We start from the raw sequence: 26,225 nt of genomic DNA on the forward strand, positions 1-26,225 counted from the left end.
TATGAGGTAGTCCGAGACCTCCAGCTTTATAAGGTAAGTGTAAAACATTCAATTTGACTCTTGAGGTCTTTCCATTCCAAATAAAGTTGGAGAGTAGGCCTTTTTTTTTTTTTAAGAAGTTGGATGGAATTGAAACTGTTAAGGCTTGGAATAAATACATCAACCTTGTAATACAGTATATTCATTTTGATTATGTTGACCCTACCTAACACGGAAATAGGGAGAGTTCTCCATTTCTGAACATCAATACATTTACATTTAATCACATTCAATCTTATCTAGTAAAGGAGAGTAGTTGATTTTATATATAATCGAAATTGCACGGTATCAATACACCCAGGTATTTCATATGTGTCCATTTCCATTGAAATCTACTTTCTAAGCTTGAAAAGTCATAATTAGAAATTGGCATTATTTCAGTTTTCTCCCAATCCACTTTGAATCCTGAAGCCTTAAGGACATTGTCTATCTTTCTTGTAACTTTTGTTTTAGGATTGATACAGTTAGTGATCAAATGTTTTAAAGAATGAGTTAATTTCAGAAGGATCCATTGTTATGCTACTATCTAGGGCGGCAGGTAGCTTAGTGGGTAAGAGCGTTGTGCCAGTAACCGAAAGGTCACTGGTTCTAATCCCCGAGCCGACTAGGTGAAAAATCTGTCGATGTGCCCTTAAGCAAGGCACTTAACCCTAATTGCTCATGTAAGTCGCTCTGGATAAGAGCGTCTGCTAAATTACTAAAATGTAATGTAAAAAGGTTTTAAATGCTGTGGATGGTACATTCCTCCTCCTCTTTCTAAAATTGCCAAGCAAGCATTTTCCCCGCACTTTCACCTTGCTCAAGATATTGTTGTTTGGATTTCAGGGCAGCAATATCTACAGAGAAGGTGTTTATTATGTTATATTCAAGCTTCAAAGTGTTCAACTGTTGATGTGTGTCAACATTTCTATCTAAGCTGTGTTTTCTTTCTAAGTCGTGGATTTTCATATGTGAAGAGTAACACATGATACAACCTCTCATATATACTTTAAGAGCTTCCCAGACAACAGTTGTGCATACTTCATTATCTACATTTATTTCCAAAAACAGGTCTCTGTGTACTGAGATATGAGGTAAACTCCTTATCTCAAATCAAATGTAATTTGTCACATGCGCCGAATACAACAGGTGTAGAATTGACCGTGAAATGCTTACTTACGAGTTCTTACTCAACAATGCAGTTAAAAAAGTAAGAAAAAGATTAACCAAAAAACAATAATGAGACTATATACAAGGAGTACCGGTACTGAGTCAATATGCAGGGGTACGAGGTAGTTGAGGTAATTGAGGTACATGTAGGTAGGGGTAAAAGTGACTAGGCAATCAGGATAGAAAATAAACAGTAGTAGCAGCGTATGTGAAGAGTTTGAAAGACTGTGTTTCGTGTGTGTGAACAAATGTAGTCTTAAGTAGTCTGTGTGTGTTAGTGTAGACTTGGTGCTCTGGTACCGCTTGCCATGCGGTAGCAGAGAGAACAGTCTATGACTAGGGTGGCTGGAGTCTGACAATTTTTAGGGCTTTCCTCTGACACCGCCTGGTATAACACATATGGAATCATGTATTAACCAAAAAAGTGTTAAACAAATCAAAATATATTTTATATTCGAGATTCTTCAAAGTAGCCACCCTTCGCCTTGACAGCTTTGCACACTCTTGGCATTCTCTCAACCAGCTTCATGAGGTAGACACCTGGAATGCATTTCAATTAACAGGTGTGCCTTCTTAAAAGTTAATTTGTGGAATTTCTTTCCTTCTTAATGTGTTTGAGCCAATCAGTTGTGTTGTGACAAGGTAGGGGTGGTATACAGAAGATAGACGTATTTGGTAAAAGACCAAGTCCTTATTATGGCAAGAACAGCTCAAATAATCAAAGAGAAACGACAGTCCATCATTACTTTAAGACATGAAGGTCAGTCAATATGGAACATTTCAAGAACGTTGAACGTTTCTTCAAGTGCAGTCGCAAAAATCATCAAGCGCTATGATGAAACTGGCTCTCATGAGGACCGCCAGAGGAAAGGATGACCCAGAGTTACCTCTGCTGCAGAGGATAAGTTCATAAGAGTTAACTGCACCTCAAATTGCAGCCCAAATAAATGCTTCAGAGTTCAAGTAACAGACACATCAACATCAACTGTTCAGAGGAGACTGTGTGAATCAGGCCTTCATGGTCGAATTGCTGCAAAGAAACCACTACTAAGAAGAAGAGACTTGCTTGGGCCAAGAAACACGAGCAATGGACATTAGACCAGTGAAAACCTGTCCTTTGGTCTGATGAGTCCAAATTTGAGATTTTTGGTTCCAACCGCTGTGTCTTTGTGAGACGCAGAGTAGGTGAACGGATTATCGCCACAATTATGTTTCCCACCGTGAAGCATGGAGGAGTGATGGTGCTTGGCGACACTGTTGTTGAGTTATGTAGACTTCAAGGCACACTTAACCAGCATGGCTACCACAGCATTCTGCAGCGATACGCCATCCCATCTGGTTTGTGCTTAATGGGACTATCATTTGTTTTCCAACAGGACAATGACCCAACACACCTCCAGGCTGTGTAAGGGCTATTTAACCAAGAAGGAGAGTGATGGAGTGCTGCATCAGATGACCTGGCCTCCACAATCACCCGACCTCAACCCAATTGAGATGGTTTGGGATGAGTTGGACCGCAGAGTGAAGGAAAAGCAGCCAACAAGTGCTCAGCATATGTGGGAACTCCTTCAAGACTGTTGGAAAAGCATTCCAGGTGAAGCTGGTTGAGAGAATGCCAAGAGTGTGCAAAGCTGTCATCAAGGCAAAGGGTGGCTATTTGAAGAATAGTTGGTTACTACATGATTCCATATGTGTTACTTCATAGTTTTGATGTCTTCACTATTATTCTACAATGTAGTAGAATAATAGTGAAGACATCAAAACTATGAAATATACAGAGGATAGCCCTATTTGGTAAAAGACCAAGTCCATATTATGGCAAGAACAGCTCAAATAAGCAAAGAGAAAATAGTAAAAATAAAGAAAAACCCTGAGTAGGTGTGTCCAAACTTTTGACTGGTACTAATATATATATATATATATATATATATATATATATATATATATATATATATATATATATATATATATATATATATATATATATATATATATATATATATATATATATATATATATATATATATATATATATATATACATATACACAGTGGGGGAAAAAAGTATTTAGTCAGCCACCAATTGTGCAAGTTCTCCCACTTAAAAAGATGAGAGAGGCCTATAATTTTCATCATAGGTACACGTCAACTATGACAGACAAAATGAGAATTTTTTTCCAGAAAATCACATTGTAGGATTTTTAATGAATTTATTTGCAAATGATGGTGGAAAATAAGTATTTGGTCAATAACAAAAGTTTCTCAATACTTTGTTATATACCCTTTGTTGGCAATGACACAGGTCAAACGTTTTCTGTAAGTCTTCACAAGGTTTTCACACACTGTTTTGGCCCATTCCTCCATGCAGATCTCCTCTAGAGCAGTGATGTTTTGGGGCTGTCGCTGGGCAACACGGTCTTTCAACTCCCTCCAAAGATTTTCTATGGGGTTGAGATCTGGAGACTGGCTAGGCCACTCCAGGACCTTGAAATGCTTCTTACGAAGCCACTCCTTCGTTGCCCAGGCGGTGTGTTTGGGATCATTGTCATGCTGAAAGACCCAGCCACGTTTCATCTTCAATGCCCTTGCTGATGGAAGGAGGTTTTCACTCAAAATCTGACGAAACATGGCCCCATTCATTCTTTCCTTTACACGGATCAGTCGTCCTGGTCCCTTTGCAGAAAAACAGCCCCAAAGCATGATGTTTCCACCCCCATGCTTCACAGTAGGTATGGTGTTCTTTGGATGCAACTCAGCATTCTTTGTCCTCCAAACACGACGAGTTGAGTTTTTACCAAAAAGTTCTATTTTGGTTTCATCTGACCATATGACATTCTCCCAATCCTCTTCTGGATCATCCAAATGCACTCTAGCAAACTTCAGACGGGCCTGGACATGTACTGGCTTAAGCAGGGGGACACGTCTGGCACTGCAGGATTTGAGTCCCTGGCGGCGTAGTGTGTTACTGATGGTAGGCTTTGTTACTTTGGTCCCAGCTCTCTGCAGGTCATTCACTAGGTCCCCCCGTGTGGTTCTGGGATTTTTGCTCACCGTTCTTGTGATCATTTTGACCCCACAGGGTGAGATCTTGTGTGGAGCCCCAGATCGAGGGAGATTATCAGTGGTCTTGTATGTCTTCCATTTCCTAATAATTGCTCCCACAGTTGATTTCTTCAAACCAAGCTGCTTACCTATTGCAGATTCAATCTTCCCAGCCTGGTGCAGGTCTACAATTTTGTTTCTGGTGTCCTTTGACAGCTCTTTGGTCTTGGCCATAGTGGAGTTTGGAGTGTGACTTTTTGAGGTTGTGGACAGGTGTCTTTTATACTGATAACAAGTTCAAACAGGTGCCATTAATACAGGTAACGAGTGGAGGACAGAGGAGCCTCTTAAAGAAGAAGTTACAGGTCTGTGAGAGCCAGAAATCTTGCTTGTTTGTAGGTGACCAAATACTTATTTTCCACCATCATTTGCAAATAAATTCATAAAAAATCCTACAATGTGATTTTCTGGGGAAAAAATGCTCATTTTGTCTGTCATAGTTGACGTGTACCTATGATGAAAATTACAGGCCCCTCTCATCTTTTTAAGTGGGAGAACTTGCACAATTGGTGGCTGACTAAATACTTTTTTCCCCCCACTGTGTGTGTGTATATATATATATATATATATATATATATATATATACATATACACACACACACACAGTGAGGGAAAAAAGTATTTGATCCCCTGCTGATTTTGTACGTTTTCCCACTGACAAAGAAATGATCAGTCTATAATTTTAATGGTAGGTTTATTTGAACAGTGAGAGACAGAGTAACAAAAAAATCCAGAAAAATGCATGTCAAAAATTTTTATGCATTTATTTGCATTTTAATGAGGGAAATAAGTATTTGACCCCCTCTCAAATCAGAAAGATTTCTGGCTCCCAGGTGTCTTTTATACAGGTAACGAGCTGAGATTAGGAGCACACTCTTAAAAGGGAGTGCTCCTAATCTCAGCTTGTTACCTGTATAAAAGATACCTGTCCACAGAAGCAATCAATCAGATTCCAAACTCTCCACCATGGCCAAGACCAAAGAGCTCCCAAGGATGTCAGGGACAAGATTGTAGATCTACACAAAGCTGGAATGGGCTACAAAACCATCGCCAAGCAGCTTGGTGAGAAGGTGACAACAGTTGGTGCGATTATTCGCAAATGGAAGAAACACAAAAGGACTGTCAATCTCCCTCGGCCTGGGGCTCCATGCAAGATCTCACCTCGTGGAGTTGCAATGATCATGAGAACGGTAAGGAATCAGCCCAGAACTACACGGGAGGATCTTGTCAATGATCTCAAGGCAGCTGGGACCATAGTCACCAAGAAAACAATTGGTAACACACTACGCCGTGAAGGACTGAAATCCTGCAGCGCCCGCAAGGTCCCCCTGCTCAAGAAAGCACATATACAGGACCGTCTGAAGTTTGCCAATGAACATCTGAATGATTCATAGGAGAACTGGGTGAAAGTGTTGTGGTCAGATGAGACCAAAATCGAGCTCTTTGGCATCAACTCAACTCGCCGTGTTAGGAGGAGGAGGAATGCTGCCTATGACCCCAAAAACACCATCCCCACCGTCAAACATGGAGGTGGAAACATTATGCTTTGGGGGTGTTTTTCTGCTAAGGGGACAGGACAACTTCGCCGCATCAAAGGGACGATGGACGGGGCCATGTACCGTCAAATCTTGGGTGAGAACCTCCTTCCCTCAGCCAGGGCATTGAAAATGGGTCGAGGATGGGTATTCCAGCATGACAATGACCCAAAACACACGGCCAAGGCAACAAATGAGTGGCTCAAGAAGAAGCACATTAAGGTCCTGGAGTGGCCTAGCCAGTCTGCAGACCTTAATCCCATAGAAAATCTGTCGAGGGAGCTGAAGGTTCGAGTTGCCAAACGTCAGCCTCGAAACCTTAATGACTTGGAGAAGATCTGCAAAGAGGAGTGGGACAAAATCCCTCCTGAGATGTGTGCAAACCTGGTGGCCAACTACAAGAAACGTCTGACCTCTGTGATTGCCAACAAGGGTTTTGCCACCAAGTACTAAGTCATGTTTTGCAGAGGGGTCAAATACTTATTTCCCTCATTAAAATGCTAATCAATTTATAACATTTTTGACATGCATTTTTCTGGATTTTGTTGTTGTTATTCTGTCTCTCACTGTTCAAATAAACCTACCATTAAAATTATAGACTGATCATGTCTTTGTCAGTGGGAAAACGTACAAAATCAGCAGGGGATCTAATACTTTTTTCCCACACTGTAGCTACCAAGTTAGCAACACAATGCATACCTGGAGCCCTGAGCTGGATATCATTTATTTGACACATCTTAGATTTCTTATAGTTAGACTTAACTTATGGTTATAAGCAGTGGCGTAGCACGCAGACCCGCATTTTCTCTCACTGTATGTGTGTGTGTGTTGGGCTGTCAGTGTACAGTGCCTTCAGAGAGTATTCACACCCCTTTACTTTTTCCACATTTTGTTGTTACAGCTGGAATTTAAAATGTATTACATTTAGATTTTGTCGTCACTGGCCTACACACACAATACCCCATAATGTCAAAGTGGAATTATGTTTTTCAAAATTTTTACGAATTAATAAAAGATGAAAAGCTGAAATCTCTTGAGTCAATAAGTATTCAACCCCTCTGTTATGGCAATAATAAATACATTCAGGAGTAAAAATTATGCTTACCAAGTCACATAAGTTGCATGGACTCACTGTGTGCAATAAGTGTTTAACATGATTTTTTTATGACTACCTCATCTCTGTACCCCACACATACAGATAATTGTAAGGTCCCTCAGTCGAGCAGTTAATTTCAAACACAGATTCAACCACAAAGACCAGGGAGTTTTCCTAATACCTCGCAAAGAAGGGCAGCTATTGGTAGATGTGTAAAAATACAAAAAGCAGGCATTGAATATTCCTTTGAGCATGGTAAAGTTATTAATTACACTTTGGATGGTGTATCAATAAACCCAGTCACTACAAAGATACAGGCATCTTTCTTAACTCAGTTGCCGGAGAGGAAGGAAACCACTCAGGGATTTCACCATGAGGCCAATGTTGACTTTAAAACAGTTACAGATGTTAATGCTGTGACAGGAGAAAACTGAGGATGGATCAACAACATTGTAGTTCCTCCACAATACTAACCTAAATGAAAGAGTTAAAAAAAGGAAGAATGTACAGAATAAAAAATATTCCAAAATATCCTGTTTGCAATAAGGTACTAAAGTAAAACTTTTTTTAAATGTGGCAAAGAAATGAACTTCATGTCCTGAATACAAAGTGTAATGTTTGGGACAAATCCAACACAACACATCACTAAGTATCACTCTTCATATTTTCAGTAAAAATAAACAGAATAGAGATAAGCACAGGCAAAATCCTAGAGGAAAACCTGGTTCAGTCTGCTTTCCAACAGGCACTGGGAGACAAATTCACCTTTCAGCAGGACAATAACCTAAAACACAAGGCCAAATATACACTGGAGTTGCTTATCAAGAAGACACTGAATTTTCCTGAGTGGCCTAGTTACAGTTGGACTTATATCGGCTTTAAAAATCTATGGCAGGACTTGAAAATGGCTAACATGACAGAGCTTGAAGAATTTAAAAAAAAATAATGTGCAAATATTGTACAATCCAGGTGTGCAAAGCTCTGAGAGACTTACCCAGAAAGACACACAGCTGTAATCACTGCCAAAGGTTATTCTAACATGTATTGACTCAGGGGTGTGAATACTTATGTAAATTAGATATCTGTACTTCATTTTCAATAAATTAGCCAACATTTCTAAAAACATGTTTTCACTTTGTCATTATGGGGTATTGTGTGTAGATGAGTGAGAGAAAAAAATATATTTAATCCATTTTGAATTCAGGCTGTAACACAACAAAATAGGAATAAGTCAATGGGTATGCATACTTTCTGAAGGCACTGTAATTGTTCAACAAAGAGCTGGAAATAATAATTGAAAGATGCATAATTGTGGGCTTTGCGCATATAAACTGTCTTGTTTATAAACTCGGCATTTGCCCATGTTTCTTCAACATTCATTTAAGGTGGAACTGACAGCGTTTTAGCAACATTAAATCGTATTAAAATCTGTTCATATACACCCCCAGGAAGAATAAGACACCTTTTTTTACATTTTCTGACAAGCGAACACTTAGATATGGTCCTTTTCACATTTTCATAAATTCATAGAATGTTTGAGAATGACGTATAGTAAGGCCTCTATATTCTATATAAATTATGGAAAATTAAGACACCGCAGTAAATAAAACCTAATAAAAACATCTGTCTTGTCCAGGACCGGAGTCTACGCAGACCGTTGCGCCATAGCCAATTAGCTATTAGCTACATTAGGCCTATATACAAGTAAGCCTTTTGTCACACGGGCCTGCCATCATTCACTTTGAACTGGACTGTGTTTACAGGCAGTAGCAACAGTGCGAATTTAGATCATTCGAACACACAAAACACCTGAATGGATTTCTACAAATATGTAAATACCACAGGAGTCCTCTTACATTTGTGAACTTCACAGTCCTATTGATCAAACAACCATGAAAAGGTAGGCTATCCCCCCCTCAGTTGCCTATGCACATCATCAACAACAAGATCAACAACTTATACTAGCCAGAGCAAGACGAGCTAAAATCTAATGAGGGAACGTTAATGTCCACTAATAAATGCTGTATATAGCATTTTAACATATTAAAACAAGAGATAAATAATATTTGTCCAGTCTTTGCTGCTATGCTTGCAGATGTGCATAATATGCTGCTACCCTGATCAAAAAGTATTTAATAACTCCAAATAAAAAAACATAGCTATAGGTTGTTGTAACATTTAAACTTTAAATGTTTTTCATTTTTTTGCACTGCATGGATCACCGGTGTGGTTGAATGCAGCATTGCTGTATGGTGCACTCAAAATGTATTGTAGCCAGGCTACTGCTCAAATGTTGCTGTAATAGGCCTACATGTTTCTCCTTTGTATGGTGTTTTGTTGCAGGTTTCGTTTTTTGGTTAGTCATTGTCAAGCTTTAAAAACCGAAGCTAGACTGCAACATTTTAGTAGCCTAGCTAGGAATGTGGCATTTGTCTGTACACGTTCCCTCCGCTGCTCGCTGTAAACGGGACACACGAAAGCAGTGCAATCGAAGTTGAATTCACCGATGCGAGGCTGTAATTTCATAAAGTAGATGACTCAACTGTTGACTCATTTATTCACGCTTGTGTGTCCTATTTGGCCCACAGGCCTTGTTTGACATGTGCTCTAGCCTATTAGCTATGACTGACTTGTGATTTTGCCCTTGCTAGTTTGATTGTATTAACATTCCCAGCCTTAGTTACAGTCGTCCGTTTTTGTTCAAAATATTGAGTCATTGAAACTGAAACACCTGAAACACCCGAATGGGTGGAGGCAGTTAACAATGTACCCAACCAGCTGTAATTTACAACCTGATATCAATATGATTTTTGACTACTAAGAAATGTATTGTTGAATTATATTAATCATGTATGGAACTGCATCCATCTATTCTGCCAACAATGCCTTACTGTACACCATGGAATTCGGAGTCAAATAGAACCCATTTTTAAAACCTTTTATAAAGTTAGTTTTGAAGGATAAACTGGGAATTTGATATTTTTAACTAATATTATGATTGTCTATTTCATATCTGCAAAGTAGTTAAAAAACGCTGTCAGTTCCACTATAACCAATTCATTAACATTATTTATTGTATTTTCTATGGAAGAATAAAAAGAAAAATATAATCAACACAGGATGATATGTTGCCCACATTAATAACACATTTTTCAATGAATATATACATTTCCCCGTTATCATGCCTTAATTCGGGCAAAAGTAAATTACATTTGAAAAAAGAAGAGCGAGAGAGCAACAAAAATAAAAGTATTGTGTGTTTACAATTTCAGCATCTTAGGCTGTATGACATTTGATCCCTCCCAGTCTTTTTTTTTTTTACATATGAGCCATTTAAATGTTTCCCACCCACTCATGCCTTTGTAGCCTATTAGCTGGGGAGCAATTAAAAAAGAATCGTCCAGATCATAGAAATCATCATGTAGTCTTGTTCACTTGTCAGTTCGTTACTTAAACAAATAGATCATGGCTATAGCCTACCAATTAATGGGTTGTCATTTAGACTGTATAGCCAATAGTCATTAAAGTGTTATTAATTTAGACAGATTGCTTGAGTGGTGCTGTGATTGTCTTTTCAATAGGTGTGTGAGTGAAGGCATTAACAATTTCTTTTTTTGTGTTTTGGTGTAATAATCCATCATTCACTAATGTCAGTAGCCTAAACAGTTCCAGTGCCCCATATGTCATACATTGTCTGTTGGGAGGCTGTCCTGTAGTCTATACAGTTCATTCATTGCCATTTCCACCGTTCTCCTTGTCCAGGTTTACCAGGAATCGGGTAGCTTCTTTTGCTGATTTCAGTGTGATGTTTCTTTCCTTCCATTTGACCCATAGTTGTGCGGGGTAAACCAGAAAGGGGATTCGTTTTTTTCCATAGCTTTTTCTTTATAAAGGTTGAATTCTCTGTATTTCATGTAGAGGTCTCTGCTCATGTCGACGTTGATCCGATAGCCCTCATACATCAAAGGTCCGACTCCTGACCTTTTCGCTTGGATGGCCAGTCGTAGAACTTTAACTTTGTCCATATATTTAAGGAACTTTGCAATGATGGCCTTTGGTTTGCTGCTCGTGTCCCCTCTCGGCCTGCCTGTTCTGTTCGATGTGCTTGTTCGATTGTGGGAGCCCATGTGAAGTTCTCCTGGCCCAGTATAATTTTTCCATTCCAGTTGTTTCACAGCTTTCAGGTAAATTTACGAAACTAAGATGTGAACGGCGACTGAAGTCCTCCATCCCGTCTAATCTTTCAGTAAGCCCCGTAATTATGTATTTTTGTTCATCCACGGTTTTCTGGAGCTTTTCTTGTGCGGTTTCTCCAGGGTTAACCCGATATCGTCCTCCTCCACGTGTTTGCCCAGTCCAGTCATATCAGTTTTCGATTTTTTTGACATGAGATATTTTCTTAATCTGCTTACACAGTTTCATTGCCAGTGCAAATTTCTGTTAGTGTTGTCTCTAAATTGACTTTAGTCGAGTCGTCAGCTACTTGGTCCATGGTCGCGTTGTTTCACTGTTTGTCTCTATTTCTTGATCTAGTATTTGCCATAACATGCAGTTGCCAACATAACGTTTCAGTTATTGCTTGACTTTAGAGTTGAGTTCTTTCCTATTTAAGAGACATTTATAGTAAAGAAAGGGAATGCCAAACGGATCACCTTCAACTGACTGCCTCACGGTCGCCATACCGGAAATCATATTTTCTATGTTTTACATATTACGTGATAGGACTTTGATAATCATAGTGGAGTCAAGAATACATGTCTCTCTTGCGTCGGTGATGAGTTTATGAATTAGGCCTGTGTTTCTTACCACTGTTGGGTTGCCGCTGCTGATGAGCTGGCTGACTTCGTGGAAGATGCCTTTACAGTTGATGGACTTGTCCAGAGAACCTCTCTTTACTATGACCGCTACAGCCAGCAGGATCTGCTCCCGGACATACTTCTGCAGACTGGGGGAGAGAGAGGAGAGAAATACTTTAAACCTGCATCAGAGGCCTGCATGAGGTGAGATTGAGACATACTTGAGAATCTAATTAATGCTGCCTCTACACACACTGACACACACACACACACTGACTCATACACACATGCCTACTTCGGTCTCTGTAAGACGTAGGTGAGGAGGAATGTTCGGAGTGACTCAATGCTGGCCTTCTCCAGCAGGATCCACTCCCGTACCACCGCCTCCATGACGGCTGTAGCCGCCTGGAACAGCACATAGTCTACCTTACTGGTCTCTGTGGAGGGAGAGACAAATTCATCACAGAGACAGAATTACAGGTCTCTGTGGACACGCATGCACATAGCACACACACAGTATCACATGTCTCTGTGGGAAAACACAGCACACTCAAACATAAGTTAATGAGTTCACTAAACAAAAACCATTGAAACAACTACTAACCAACCTCAGGAGATACAGCGGATAACACAAACAGTAAGTAACACACAAACAAACAAATATTGAGGAGTGTTTTGAAGCATTTGTATAGTGATTCTTACCTAAGATGTGTTTGCAGACAGCGAAGGGTGATTTAGACTTCCTGAAGGAGAGGAATATGTGCTCTGCATGCTGCCTCTGTTCTGTATTGACCATGGACGGTGGTGCCTAAACACACACACACACACCATTAGTGTACAGTCAATTACTACACCACATCTAAACTTTGTACAGTAAGTCACACACACACCACTTTAAATTATTCCCACAGATGGACAGCTAAGCACACACAAGCAGTCAGCCAAGGAGTGTGGCTATAATTCAGCTCTGCAGGAAAATCACATTCCAGGTCTAGCCTAATTGCAGTAAAGGCAGCTCTCTGACTCACGGCAGCCAGGAGGAGAGAAAGACCCTTTATCTGCCCTGACCACAGGCATGACAGGGCCTTCCTACCCACAACCCTCCTTCCCATGCCCAACCCTTCCCCCTAAGCTATACACACACTAGAGCTCACATTTGTTTAGAATCTCAATTTTAACACATTATAACCTGGAAGGTGTTATAAGGGAATAGTTGAGCGCACCTTAAAGGTGCATAAGGGTAAAAGAGTGGAGTTTCAATGCACTTTGTCATTAACTCATGTCTATTAAACATCAGCCTATTCCTGGAGAGCAGAAACATAACAAAACACTATTAGTGAGACCTAATAGTAGTAATAAATAAATATGTAGCTAATATAATTAACTTGTCCAAATAGCTTTGATTTCTTCGAATGAGAGGGAATCAAGGTAACGGGCACGAGCTCCCCAGAGCACTTCAGTCACCAAGCATGGTGCTTGATCAAGAACTTTTAGCCAACACTTGGTTAGCTAATTGTTTCCAATATATGACTTTTATTTTTTACTAAAACTATGTTTTTTGATCTATTCAGGGAGTTGAGATAGCGCCCTCCTTGACTGTTGCATAACGTTGGTCACAAATCGAGGGTAAAGTCAGTAACTACTAGCTATGGTGAATCAACAGCGTGTCTAACGACGCGGTGCAATGGGGATGCTCACCGAACTGTCGAGTGTGGAAGAAATACAACTACATATTGTATCAAACTAACTAAACAAACATGTGTGTTCTACTAGTTAAGTTTTTAGGAAAAATCGTCACAAGACACTGTCACACATCGCTAGTGGCTTTTGGGTGATGATGGCTATCCTAGATTTTTTTGCGGGATGGAGACAGCACTGCGCCACGCATCGCTATCCTTTCTCAGATAAATAACTGTGTCCGCTAAATCACTCGCCGTCTCATAACTCTCAGTAAAACCAAGAACGAACCACATACCAAAAAACACACAAAAATGAGATTATATTACTCACCATTAAAACTTTGGCAGCGCTTTCCAGCTGTGAAATCACTTCTGGTGAACCGACCGCCGCCATCATGGTCCCTCTTCAATGACGCGCCATGCGCTGCATTGTGGGATTAAGCGGTACTCCGGGCCAATGAGTTCATGTAGACTTTTGTCAGGGTGTTTTAGGACGGTGCGTACCTCTATGGAGGTTATGTAATCGAAATAGATAGCCATAAAATATTCAACATAAGGGTCTTCTTTTTTACAAGCCAAGGACGCTTGCAAACGTGATATGATGTGATACCTACATGTTTAGTGATTATTCCTACCACCATAGAGCGCACCAAAAAACGTAACCCAAAATCATTTCAATCCTAATGTCAAAATGTCTGATTGAAAGTTTTTTAGTCAAGTTTTTACTTGAAAATTATTTTTACAATATTGATAAAGCTGGTAATTTTAACTACTAAACAATATCCCTTTATGCCTACTTATTAAGAATGTCTAAATGATTTACCAGAGATCTCTGTTACTACCTTTACCTTTTCATAAATTATAGGTCCTCTGGGTTTATGATTGATCATTAACCCAGAGGACCTATTCTGTTGTTTGTTATGGTTGTCATAGCATAGGACACAAATTATATGCTTTTGAAAAAAAAGTAATGTTGCTCTTATGGAAATGTAATTCCTTGCCCCACTAGCCTATCATAGAACATATATTGTTTTGCATGTGATTTTATAGCTTTAAATTATGATGTAAATTATTTTCATGAGAATGTAAGTTATTAGAAAATATGTGGCCACGTTTTTTACAACTGTGTGACAGCTATAGGCTTATGTCCAAATACCACATATTTTAGAACTATGTGACAGTTATGAGCCTATGTCCAAAATGGAGTGTGCACGTCCTAATCTGAGCCTGCAACATCATCTGTTGCCATTTGAGTTCAGTCAATTATCTGTTGTATGACTTCTGATTGTTCTATCTCATTGTTTCCTTCTGTAAGATAAATATTTGATACCTCATAGTAGGCTAAATATATATATATATATATATATATATATATATATATATATTTTACATCGTCATCAATTCGTACATCATTATTGTTGGTGATAATTAGTTCTCCCTGAATATAATGCCTGTGTTGTGTAGCATAGACTGTGTGCTGGACTTCCTCTGCTGGTATAAAGTTGCAATTACATTTATCAGAATTTTTATCCATCTACCACACATAAACCTTTTTTAACCAAGATGAATAACATGCATAGATTTAAGTTGTAATCAACCCTCATTTGAATATTTGAATGTATTGCTCATTTTACAATTGATTAAATGGAACCCATTTTTCAACTCAGGTGTGCATAAAAAAATATTGCTCAACCTTTATAACACCTTCGGAGAGTTAGCCCACACAATGAAATGACATAATTACAACAGATGCCAAACCACCTTCTAGGTGTTCTCTGTGTGAAAATGTCTTGTTGCATTTCATTATAATCTGATATTGAATAAACAATGCTCAGGTCTATATTTGAACACTCGTCAATGTATTGTTTGTGTTTTCTAAATAAATATTATTGGCTGGAAATGAACAGTTTCAATGGCATCTGAATTAATTATGAAAATGACCTTATATGATCAGTAGAGTTGAAAAATAGATCCTATCAATGAGTTGTTCTCTGTGGATATAAACGTTTGGCACCAATTCCAATTCCAACACATTCAACATAGAAAAAATAATAATAAATCATATTGGATACAGACAGAATGTTGATGCAGTATTTGTATAGCTCCCTGTATACATGTTCCTGTCCCAATTCAAACTCTCAGGGGTACTTCTAATTATCCAAAACAACCCAAAACTACCCAAAACAACCCACAACTACACACAATGCCCAAAACAACCCCACAATTACCACCCAAAACAACACTAACTACCCACAACAACACATAACTACTCCCCAAATACTCCAAACTACCCCAAAATGCCAAACTACCCAAAGCAGCTACCTCAAACTACCCAAAGTAACCCACAATGCCCAAAGCAACCCTACAAAACGGGTCTGGCTGACACCAAACTCGAAGTCTTCCTGACCTCAGAGTCTGGAAAGGCTCCTTGATGTTGTATGCACGAAGGGTAGATAATGAAGGGGTCTGTGCTTTACTGATTGGTTCTCCTCTTTCTCACTCAAACACCCCACATAGAAAGCTACACACAGCCCCCGAGCGCCACCCCTTACCAACACAACTGTTGGATTTTCAAATCCAAAGAATGAGAGGACTCAACTCACCAGGGAAAAAAAATACATTTGAGAGAACCAATCAAAGTTTGAGGCAACTTTTGCGTGAAGATTGCACCAACAACGGACTCCTGTCCAGACCAATGTGTCACAGCTCTCCCTTGCTATGTACGACGTGAGTGACGTCAGCCAGGCTACTACAAAACCCCAAAGAACCCCAAACTCTACCCTGAATATTGTCCTATTTTCTTTTGCACATACAGTATGGCCTGTCGATCTTGCTGATGTGTGTGGACCTGTCACACTCCACACACACACCATCCACAGATTCTACGAGGCAGACCCCAATGCAGAACTAGTCCTAGTGTCCGTATCCCCACGGTTAGGACAAACGACTCTGAACCCTTTTGTCCCTAGGAGCAGTAAACTGCACAACATGCAATCGGCACTTTTAAGTAGCCTGGGACCGAAAGAAGAGTCATGTGGACATTGTGACTTTGCACTGTATTCATAATTGATCGTGTTTTGCGTTAACTCTTTTTTTTGCACTGTATTTATCATCTACTGTATGTGCTGTAACTACTGTAAACCCATAGCTTGTTTGTGTATATAGCTCTGTTGTCTAAACTCAATGCTCTTGAATGCAAGACAAATTCCTGTAAAAGTAAAAAAAAAAAAATGAACTGATCACAGTGTGTTTCACTTTTCTCAAATCAACACAGACATACACTGAGTGTACAAAACATTAGGAACACCTTCTTAATATTGAGTTGTACCCCCTTTTGCCCTCAGAACAGCTTACATTTGTCGGGCATGGACTCTACAAGGTGTCGAAAGCATTCCACATGGATGCTGGACCATGTTGACTCCAATGCTTCCCACTGTTTTGTCAAGTTGGCTGGATGTCCTTTGGGAGGCGGACCATTCTTGATACACATGTGAAACTGTTGAGCGTGAAAAACCCAGCAGCGTTCTTGACACACTCAAACCGTTGTGCCTGGCACCTACTACCATACCCCGTTCAAAGGCATTTGAATATTTTGTCTTGCCCATTCACCCTCTGAGTGGCACACATACACAATCCATGTCTCAATTGTCTCAAGGATTAAAAATCCTTCTTTAACCTGTCTCCTCCCCTTCATCTACACTGATTTAAGTGGATTTAACAGGTGACATCAATAAGGAATCATAGCTTTCACCTGGATTCACCTGGTCAGTCTATGTCATGAAAAGAGCAGGTGTTCCTAATGTTTTGTACACAGTGTAATAACCACTTCTACATTTTCTGCTAAAATTGTTTAAGCCTAATATTCAAAGCCAACAAGAATCAATCATATTATTCATCCAGACATAACATTGTTAGAGGGTTTTGAAATCACAACCCAAGTCGAAGCTGGTTAATTTAATTTATACATATATTTTACATGTGAGGACAGTGAAAGCATTTTTACAAATTCTCAATTCATACATATGTAAAAAAGGAGATATATGTTGTCCAAATTATACTGTCTATAATACTGCAGACAAGGATGTTTGAACATTAGCTCAGAGGAAATTCAAAAGAATAAAGATTTTAAAAAGTATGTATATCTGTATAAATATATATTCAAGAGTTACAGAATTGTATTATACATTAAGGAGGATCGAAGACATGAGAAACTCCCGAGGGTAAAAATACAAAAAGGTACACAAGTAAGTTACATCATGAGTCACTACATTAGATCTCAAATCAGTCAAAGATTGTCAGTCATCACTTTCAAAACTCAGATACAGGGAACACACACATCATCCAGGGCACACCTCACACACAAACACTCACAAACACTAGAAAACTGACTTGGTGAGCACAGTTTCTCTATAAAGCTATTTTTCACTGAGTAGTCCATCCTGGTGAATGTGGATTGGCAATCCTACTTGCGTTGACAACAATGATCAAATTAAGTTAATTTGCTGCCCAATCCTGAAGACATGAGGCACGTTAGAAAAATGTCAATTTCAATTCATTTTGTCATGCAGGTGAGCAAAAACATTATTGACACGTTTAAACAACAATTGTAATTGTTTAAAATATTCCCCTCACTTACATCTTGTCACAAATTTGATCTTTGAGATATGGGTGCACTCAATGTATGGGAATTGACATAAGGCAGAACTTGCAACTTCCTGATCCTTCCCAGTCAGTATGACAATCAAATATGGAATACTGTTGTACAGTTATTCAGTTGGACATACAAGACTGCGTCAATGGCTGATTGTCAAAAAGCATATAGTTTAGAGATATTGGAGAAAATAAAGCATTTCCTGCTTTGAGCAGTGCTCCGCTGCATAACACAACACATTTATGTAACCCAAGCATAATATCAATGGTCAAATTAACATGTGGTCATTAGGATGCATTAAAATGTACCAATAATACATAAGTCTTTGTCATTTGCCATACCTGTTCTTGTAATATAGAGAAAGCTATTCATTCATATATTTTTCATTTTATAACCAATCCTGCCTTGCTTTCTTTTTGTCTCTGACTCTGAAACGCATCTTTCTTTCTCTATCACTATGTCTGTCTCTTCCTCTCTTCCGCCCTACTCTCCTACACACAGGGCCAGCCCGGTTGCAGAGTAGGAAGGCTGCTGTCATTATTCTGCACAAACACTGATCATCATCATCTTGTGGTGGATAGATACGCACCAACATTCATCTAGAAGGCACACAGTTCGTCACTTTCCAAACCAAACACACTGGCAATCAAACCCACACTTGCATAAAAGGAAAGAAGTACGTATAAATGAAATAATGTAAATAATAATAATATTAATCACAATAATAAGCAGCATGGGGTCATGTAACTATACGGAAAATATATAAACCAATATAATGTATATTTGTACATAGCGTGTTTCAGTATTACAAGGTCAAAAGGGTAATTGTAAGTTTTTAGAAAACTATATATTGTATTTTCTGTATTGCACATAGTCATACTATCACATATCTGTCTCCATACGGACCGAGGAGACTGTGTGGACACTCAGATGTGTTAACTGTATAATACTGAGCGTGTGTGTAAGTGGTGCACCAGCTGGTAGGGCTTTTGTCAAGGAGGCTAAAATACACTGCTCTTAGCGCCAACAATGTCACTGTACATGACAGTCTTAGAGCAGGTGTACTGTATGTGTTGTGTGGAGACATGGATAGGTGTGACTGCTTAGCAAACATGTATGTAATCATGAGATCCATATCTGTAACAAAGCAATGATTACACACTTGCAGTCCACCTTCCTCAGAACTCTTCAAAATTTGCTCAATAAAACATATTCATCATAATAATATCAAGAGTGGAATTGACTGACTCTATTAACAATGTCATCCATGTATCTCGCAGCTGGCACTTCAACCAAAGGAATTTGTTGTTGTTGCTACGAGTATTTACCCGTCACAACCATTCCCCTGGGAACAGAATCCTGAAGACGTTTAGGGGTGGGTGGGAACTGGGCGTCATCCCACATCTCCTATTTGGAAAAAAAGTTAGTGAAGCTAAAGGTAGGAGACACAGCTGGGGAATGCCTAGACTTACATGTCAGACTCTCTAACTTCCATCATTCAAAAGGCACTAGCACATCAGAGCTATCTTTTTTGCAGGTGCATGGTAACAGTTGAATAAGATGAGGAAAAAAATAAGAAAGACTGTCTAACTTTGAAAAACGGCACACAGGTTGCATTATTACATTGCCGTATGGTAAATTTTACATAGTCTTCGCAATCCATTCACCTCATCATAACAAAAATAATCATGCTACACATTAGAAACTTCTACGGTGGTTTATCTACTTCCGTTCCTGATACCGCACGGCAAAGCAACAGCCCAAGTTGGAAAAATCCAACGCATGCATGCGACACACTGCACGCAGCGCCAAGCACCGCAACTGGGTCCGGCAGATGAGTCACAGCGGTGAGAATTGCCTCCCATTGAAATGAATAGACTTCCGTCGGAATGCATACAGTTTTATGCAACCAGTATGCACAAGGCTTTAGGGTGGTTAGCTGCAGAGGACAACCCCATTGCTTCCTCCTAGATTGTGTAGTTCAACCATCCTTTAAAGTGTTAATGTGCGCATGTGAATTTGTATTTTGGTAACTTATTTTGTCACAGCTGTGTGAGAAGTGTTGCATTTTGATTCTTCCCCTCTACCACCAGCTAATTCAGTCCAGTCCAACCTGAAGTCCAGGAAGTGTTTGTGTTTACTTCCTGGGGTAAGGCTAACCTGGAAGAAGAGATCTCTGTAAGACCCAAGGCGAAGGAATGGGATAGAGCACTAGAACCACGCATGGTTACGGTCCCAGTGTCAAACTCTTATCTGAACACTTTTGTAAACCTCCACAGCACAACGGATACTTTTAATTTCCATAGAAGACCTATCTGTTCCTGTTCTGATTAGTTTGTTTTCAGAACCGTCCTCTGGCATCATTATTCCATCCCTAGTCCTTGTACAGTTAGTTGTTTATTGGTCCCAGATCAGGGATTCTTATTGTAGTCTTTGCTCACGCTGGAGATTCCACACAGTAGTGTCTGAATTGTTAAACAGATGTCAGGCCGTCCTGTTCTCAATATCTCACTCGCTCTCAGTCGCTCAAACCCACACACACACACACACACACACACACACACGTATACAGAGGCACGCACACACACACGAACACACATTCACACTTCTGAGAAGAACAGTGGTAGATGGAAAGTTGGCAGCCAGGACCCCACGTGCTGAGTGTTGATTGTCGGACAGAGAGGGGGGGGGGGGTCATGGTTCAGAAAGCCAACAGTCTGGGCTCTTCTACACATACACAGGCTCCCCCTGCTCTTCCTCCCCCTCCTCCTCTTCCTCTTCCTCCTCAGGGCCCATGCTGCTGGCTCCGCTGCTGCTGGGAGGCCCCTGGCTGTGGCTGATCTCAGGGGGCTTGGGGTAGCGGAAGGGGCAGCCGTTGTCATCAAAAAACCTGCGAAAGGTGAACTCGTAGAAAGCGTGCTCCGGATGTTTCCCGTGTGGGGTGCAGAGGGTCTCCCAGGCCCGTGTGCTGTCCCCGCTGTCACTCCACGCCCCGGGACCCCCCTCCTCCTCCACTGGGTCGAAGTTGGATGTGTCCATGGGGTGGGCTATCTTGGGCCGGTAGGGGGCGGGCTGGGTGCGCAGGTTGCTGGAGAAGTCCATCTGGTCGAAGAAGGGGTGAGTCTTGATCTCGCCGGCGCCGTTGCTCCCAAGACGCTCCTCGGGAGAGCAGCAGAGACGGCCGATGATGTCGACAGCCTCTGGGCTGAGCTTGACCTGTGGGGGCACCTGCAGCGTGCTCTCCCAGTTTATCACCTAAAGAGGAAAGGGAAGAGGGAGACTGTGAGGAAACTATGTTTCAGAGCAAAAATGTATTAGTTATATGCAGTGGCGGCTACTGAAAAAATTCTCAGGGGGGGCAATTTTTCTGATGATTTAGGTGACCTACACACATTTAAAAAAAGATATGTCCAGCAACAACATGAAGACAGGGGCAGCATATAAGTCAATACTGATATACACATTACTTGCTTCAAAAAGGCCTCATGGTTGAATTGGAAATATGTGCACCTGAGCATAATTCACAACAAGCAAGCAGGAGCTTTTGATAGAGGCTACTGAAAACATTGATGCAAGTTATTGGTAATAAGAAATTTTTATAGACTTCCATATTCTGCCCTCTTGTATAGATTTGTGAAAATGAACAGTGATAGACATTTTGCCTGAAAACAGAATTTGCAAATAATTTATAGAAAAGGTAAACACAGCTATCTGTATGGCTTTGTAAAAATGAACAACCATATTCTGGCCAATTGTATAAATTTGTAAATATGAACAACCATATTCTGGCCAATTGTATAGATTTGTAAAAATGAACATGAACAGATTTATTTATTTTTTTTACTTTTTTTAAAATGAAAAATAACTATTTTAAACAACATCAACTGTGAACTGATTTGGGCGTGTGTGTGTTAAAGAGACAGACAGGGAGGGACAAAGAGAGAGAGAGGCTACATTACTTGTACTGAAACTGTTCTAGCTTGCTGCATGATCAAATTCAGCTGATGCGCATAGCAATGCACGTAATGGGCATTCTTGAAATGCTCACGCACCTTTTGCTGCACAACAGCCTTCTCTCCCCTCATCACACTGGCTCCATCGTAAGCTTGCGCAATGAGTTTGACTTTCTCGTCGTCGGCAAAAAGACCGTTCAGTCTCTCCAAAAGCACACTGGCGATTGAGACTGAGGTTGATTCCGAGATGGGAAGGAACTCAAAAAAGCACTCCTGCACTTTGTGGTTGCTATCTATGTACCTCAGCACAAGCACCAGCTGTGTCTGTGTAGAAACGTCCGTGGTCTCGTCAGCTTGGATAGCTACGAAGTTCGCCGACTTCACCTCCTCCACAATATGTTCCCTCATAACCGCTAGCATACACTCCAGTAGCTCGTTTTGAATGGTCTTTGATGTGCCCTTGAAAACTTTAGCATTTTTAAGATGGTCATCAAACACCTCATCTAATTGTGCCACAGAGTTGACAAGTCCAAGAAAAATACCAGGGTTGGTGGAGCCCTCAGTTTCATCTTTGCCTCGCAAAGCTAGCCATCTTGACAGTAGTACGTGAATTGATTGACGCTGCTACCCACTCTTTTCTTAGTTATGTTCATGGTTACTTATGTTACGTATGACGAAAGCGCGTAAGTGCAAGCCCTCCCGGAACCCATAAGATTGTATTGAAAGCTCTGATATTTGAAAAAAATAAGATTTACATGAGAGTCTATGAGAGACTCCTGGGCGATTTTCAACCTGACTGAAATCGCCCCAAAAGGGGCGGGGCCATTTGAAGCACGACTTTAGCCTGATTGGATATTTAGTGGCAGATCAGACGTCTAGATTAGAACACTGATAACTACTGTTGCCGTGATATAATTGATTAGAAAAAAAATCCCTTCCTTTTCCCGTTTGGCAGTGCGTCGCCCATATCGCCCTAATGAACACACCGCCCCTGGTTATATGGCATTTCCACATTCAGTAGTTTAACTGAGCCGTGAGTCGACAGACTACTAACCTTTATCTGTGTCTCGGTGGGTGTCGGGGCCAGGAAGGGTGGCTGTCCCACCAGCATCTCAAAGAGGATCACTCCCACACTCCACCAGTCACACAGCTGGGTGTACCCTGCAGGAACAAGACCACAACCGCTCACTAAGAAGACCACAATGTGCTTCTTTATTTATCAAATGTATGACAACTCCATTCCACCATGCCCGTTCTTGCCCTCACCTTTGCGCAGCAGCACCTCAGGGGCGATGTAGTTGGGCGTGCCCACCAGGGAGTGTGCCAGGCAGCGCTGGTGTTGCCGTGTTGCCCGCTGCTCCAGGGTCTGCAGCCGGTCGCCACAACGACAGTTGGACACGTCATCCCAGAAGTCACTGGGCTCCATGCTGTCCTGCCTGATGTGGCTCCCTGGAGAGAGGAGAAGACATTACATATCGATCATATCATATTAAGTAAAAGCCATCTATACAACAGCACATGACAAGAACTTGTCCTCTGTCTTTTCCCCTGCTCACCTTTCTGATAGTACTTGGAGTTGTGCGTCCAGCGGAAGCCGGTGCAGAGGCCAAAGTCGGTCAACTTGATGTGTCCGTCCAGGTCGATGAGGATGTTGTCAGGCTTGATGTCGCGGTGGATGAAGCCCATCTTGTGGACGCTCTCGATGGCCAGGGTCAGCTCAGCCACGTAGAAGCATGCCAGTGGTTCGGGGAAGACGCCCATGCGGATCAGCAGGCTCATCATGTCTCCTCCGGGGATGTAGTCCATGACAAAGTAGAGGCTGTCACGGTCCTGGAAAGAGTAGTACAGACGCACCACCCACTCGTTGTCTGCCTCCGCCAGGATGTCACGTTCAGCCTTAGGGTTAGAAAAAATTTGAAACACTTTATTGTCCAGTCCACACAATGTGGATGGCGTCACAATAACATCGACATAACATGGAAACATCATCAGGAGCATCTCTTCAGCATGATCTTTTGGATTCAGCTTTACCTTGACGTGGGCCACCTGGTTGCGGTTGAGCACGTCCTTCTTGCGCAGCGTCTTCATGGCGTACAGGGCTCCTGTGTCCACCTTGCGGGTCAGGCACACCTCGCCGAAGGCCCCGATGCCCAGTGTCTTGATTTTGACAAACATGGCCTTGTCCATCTTGGCGCGGCGCAGACGGTTGTAGTTGGACTCCTTCTGGTTTAGCATCTTCCTCATCTGCTCCTGCTCGGCCTCTGAAAGGCCAGCCTGGAGGAAGGGGAAGAATGTAGAAATAAAGAGGATAAGTTGCCTTGGTAAAATACTGTATATATACATGCCTTATTGCAATGATATTATATTTTATAATTCTTGAAGTGTTTCATGTTTCGAATGTCTCCATCAACTGTTAATATAAGATAACAAGTAACTAATGTATTACTTCACTAGTAAATGCTTTATTTTTGTTTGTATTTCATAACAGTCTGTCAAAAGGAGGTCAAAAGGACTGAACCCTGAGTAAAAAAAATTCTAAATGTTTTGGACAAGCTGTTCTAGGCATTTAGGACAATCTAGCTGTTGTCTACAACACAGGTCCTCAAGGAGAATTCTTCAGATTAATAACCTTCAGCTCTCTCCCTGTCTCACCTTGGACATCTCCTGCTCCAGCTGCAGCCTGCGATTCAGTTTCTGCTGATGGGTCTTCATCACATTCTCCACATGCTGCTCCATGTAGAACTTGAAGGCAAAGGGCGAGTAGCTTTTAATGCGCGATTCCCTCTTCTCCTGATCACGCCCATTCTTCCTGACCGGCACCGGCGATGTCTGGATCTGCTTCTTGTCCTTCACTGCCTTCTCTCCTTTCCCAGACTTGGTCTTCTCTTTCACCTGGCTCTCCTCTGCCTTTCCCCCTCCTCCTCCACTACCACTGTGTGGCCTACCAGGGGTGTTGAGGTCTGGGGCTCCACACATAGCTCCTCCTGGTGCCTCCAGGGGCCCTGCCTCTGAAGCAGCCCCAGATATGAGCAGGATTTTGGGGTAGGGAGGTGGTGGACAGCGGGGCTCCTGGGCAGGCTCCAGAGCGTAGGCCTCTTCAGGCATGTATGCGAGGGGCTCAGATGCTTCCTGAGCAGCCTGAGCAGCCAACCAGCCAGGGTGACACGGTCCCACAGCCGTCTTCGGCTCGGGCCTCATCACCCGGATGCTCTTCACCGGCTGTTGGATGGGGGGCGATGTCACCGCTGTGATGGTGTTGGGCGGACCCAGGGACGGGTCCTGCTTGCCAGGAGCTGGAGTGGCCAAAGTGGGCCGGACGTTGTTGGGGGGCGCAGAGCGGTTGTTAAAGGAGTTGGTCCTGCTGGGGACCCGCACCTCTCCCCGGAAGGGCCCCTGAGGCTGGGGCTGCCTGGCTGGAGGGGCCCCCTCAGGCCCCTGGGGACCGGCCCAGTGGTGCTGGTGCTGCTCATACAGGTCCAGGTTGAGACTGGCTCTGGAGGGCGTGAGCAGGCCCTGGGGGAGGTCAGAGAAGTCTGGCCCCATGGCAGCGGCAGCGGTGGCTCCACCGGGGGAGCGGGACATCATGTGGACCTGGTGTGAGGTGGGGCTGGACTGCCGGGGGTGGGAGTGGGGCGCTAGGTACAGGTTAGGGGGGTACCCTCCCCCGTTCTGGCCCATGGCCCCTTTCACCTGCATGTTGACATAGTTGTCGGGCGCCAGCGGTGGCATCTTGTTCTGGAAGGAGGCGCTCCTCTTGACACTGTAGCCCGAGGGCTCCATCATATGAGGCCGGCCGTGGCCGTAGTCGTAGTGGGGTCCGGGGATGGGGCCTCCTGGTGCCTGGGGCTGGAGCTGCAGGGGCTGGCCGGGGACGCTGTAGCCAATCATGGCCTGCTCCATGCTGCCTAGGTAGGCCTTTTGCGGGGCGCCTGGGGGGTACATGGGGTTCCCTGGATTGTTCTGGACGGCCATGGAGGGCGGGTAGGCTCCAATACTGGGCGGGCGTCCCATGGGGTTAACCATGGCAGGGCCCTGTGCTGCGCCCGAGGGGGGGATCAGGTAGTTCATGACAGGAGGGGCACCCATGTAGGGCCCCTCTGGCCCATAACCAGCGCCCTCATACATCGGTGCCCCCATCTGGTGGTAGGGAGGCATGGCACCCTCACTTGTTCCCTCTAATGGTGGTCTGTGGTCCATTGCGTTTGGCATGCCCCCTTTGCCTGTGG

General features: G+C 42.2%; 2 protein-coding genes across 2 annotated transcripts in view; both read right to left on the bottom strand.

Annotated features, from left to right (window-relative positions):
- The window catches only part of xpo4 (exportin 4), a gene marked incomplete at its 5' end in the record, with an annotated part of 47,038 nt that extends 33,222 nt beyond the window's left edge, over positions 1–13,816 (bottom strand). Inside the window, 5 exon segments of the mRNA XM_084179677.1 lie at positions 11,727–11,865; positions 12,012–12,153; positions 12,419–12,524; positions 13,727–13,801; positions 13,805–13,816. Coding sequence (XP_084035803.1) covers positions 11,727–11,865; positions 12,012–12,153; positions 12,419–12,524; positions 13,727–13,801; positions 13,805–13,816 — 474 coding nt within the window.
- Positions 13,817–17,334: 3,518 nt separating this feature from the next.
- The window catches only part of lats2 (large tumor suppressor kinase 2), a 29,106-nt gene continuing 20,215 nt past the window's right edge, over positions 17,335–26,225 (bottom strand). Inside the window, exons 4-9 of the mRNA XM_084179607.1 lie at positions 24,652–26,219; positions 24,031–24,273; positions 23,556–23,895; positions 23,266–23,448; positions 23,054–23,160; positions 17,335–21,301 (exon numbers count right to left, since the gene is read on the bottom strand). Of these exons, the coding sequence (XP_084035733.1) occupies positions 20,774–21,301; positions 23,054–23,160; positions 23,266–23,448; positions 23,556–23,895; positions 24,031–24,273; positions 24,652–26,219 (2,969 nt within the window). The 3' untranslated portion in view covers positions 17,335–20,773. The remainder of the gene's footprint in view (positions 21,302–23,053; positions 23,161–23,265; positions 23,449–23,555; positions 23,896–24,030; positions 24,274–24,651; positions 26,220–26,225) is intronic.

The sequence above is a fragment of the Coregonus lavaretus genome (assembly GCF_964263955.1).
Source record: "Coregonus lavaretus genome assembly, chromosome: 16".
NCBI classification, from domain to species: Eukaryota; Metazoa; Chordata; class Actinopteri; order Salmoniformes; family Salmonidae; genus Coregonus; species Coregonus lavaretus.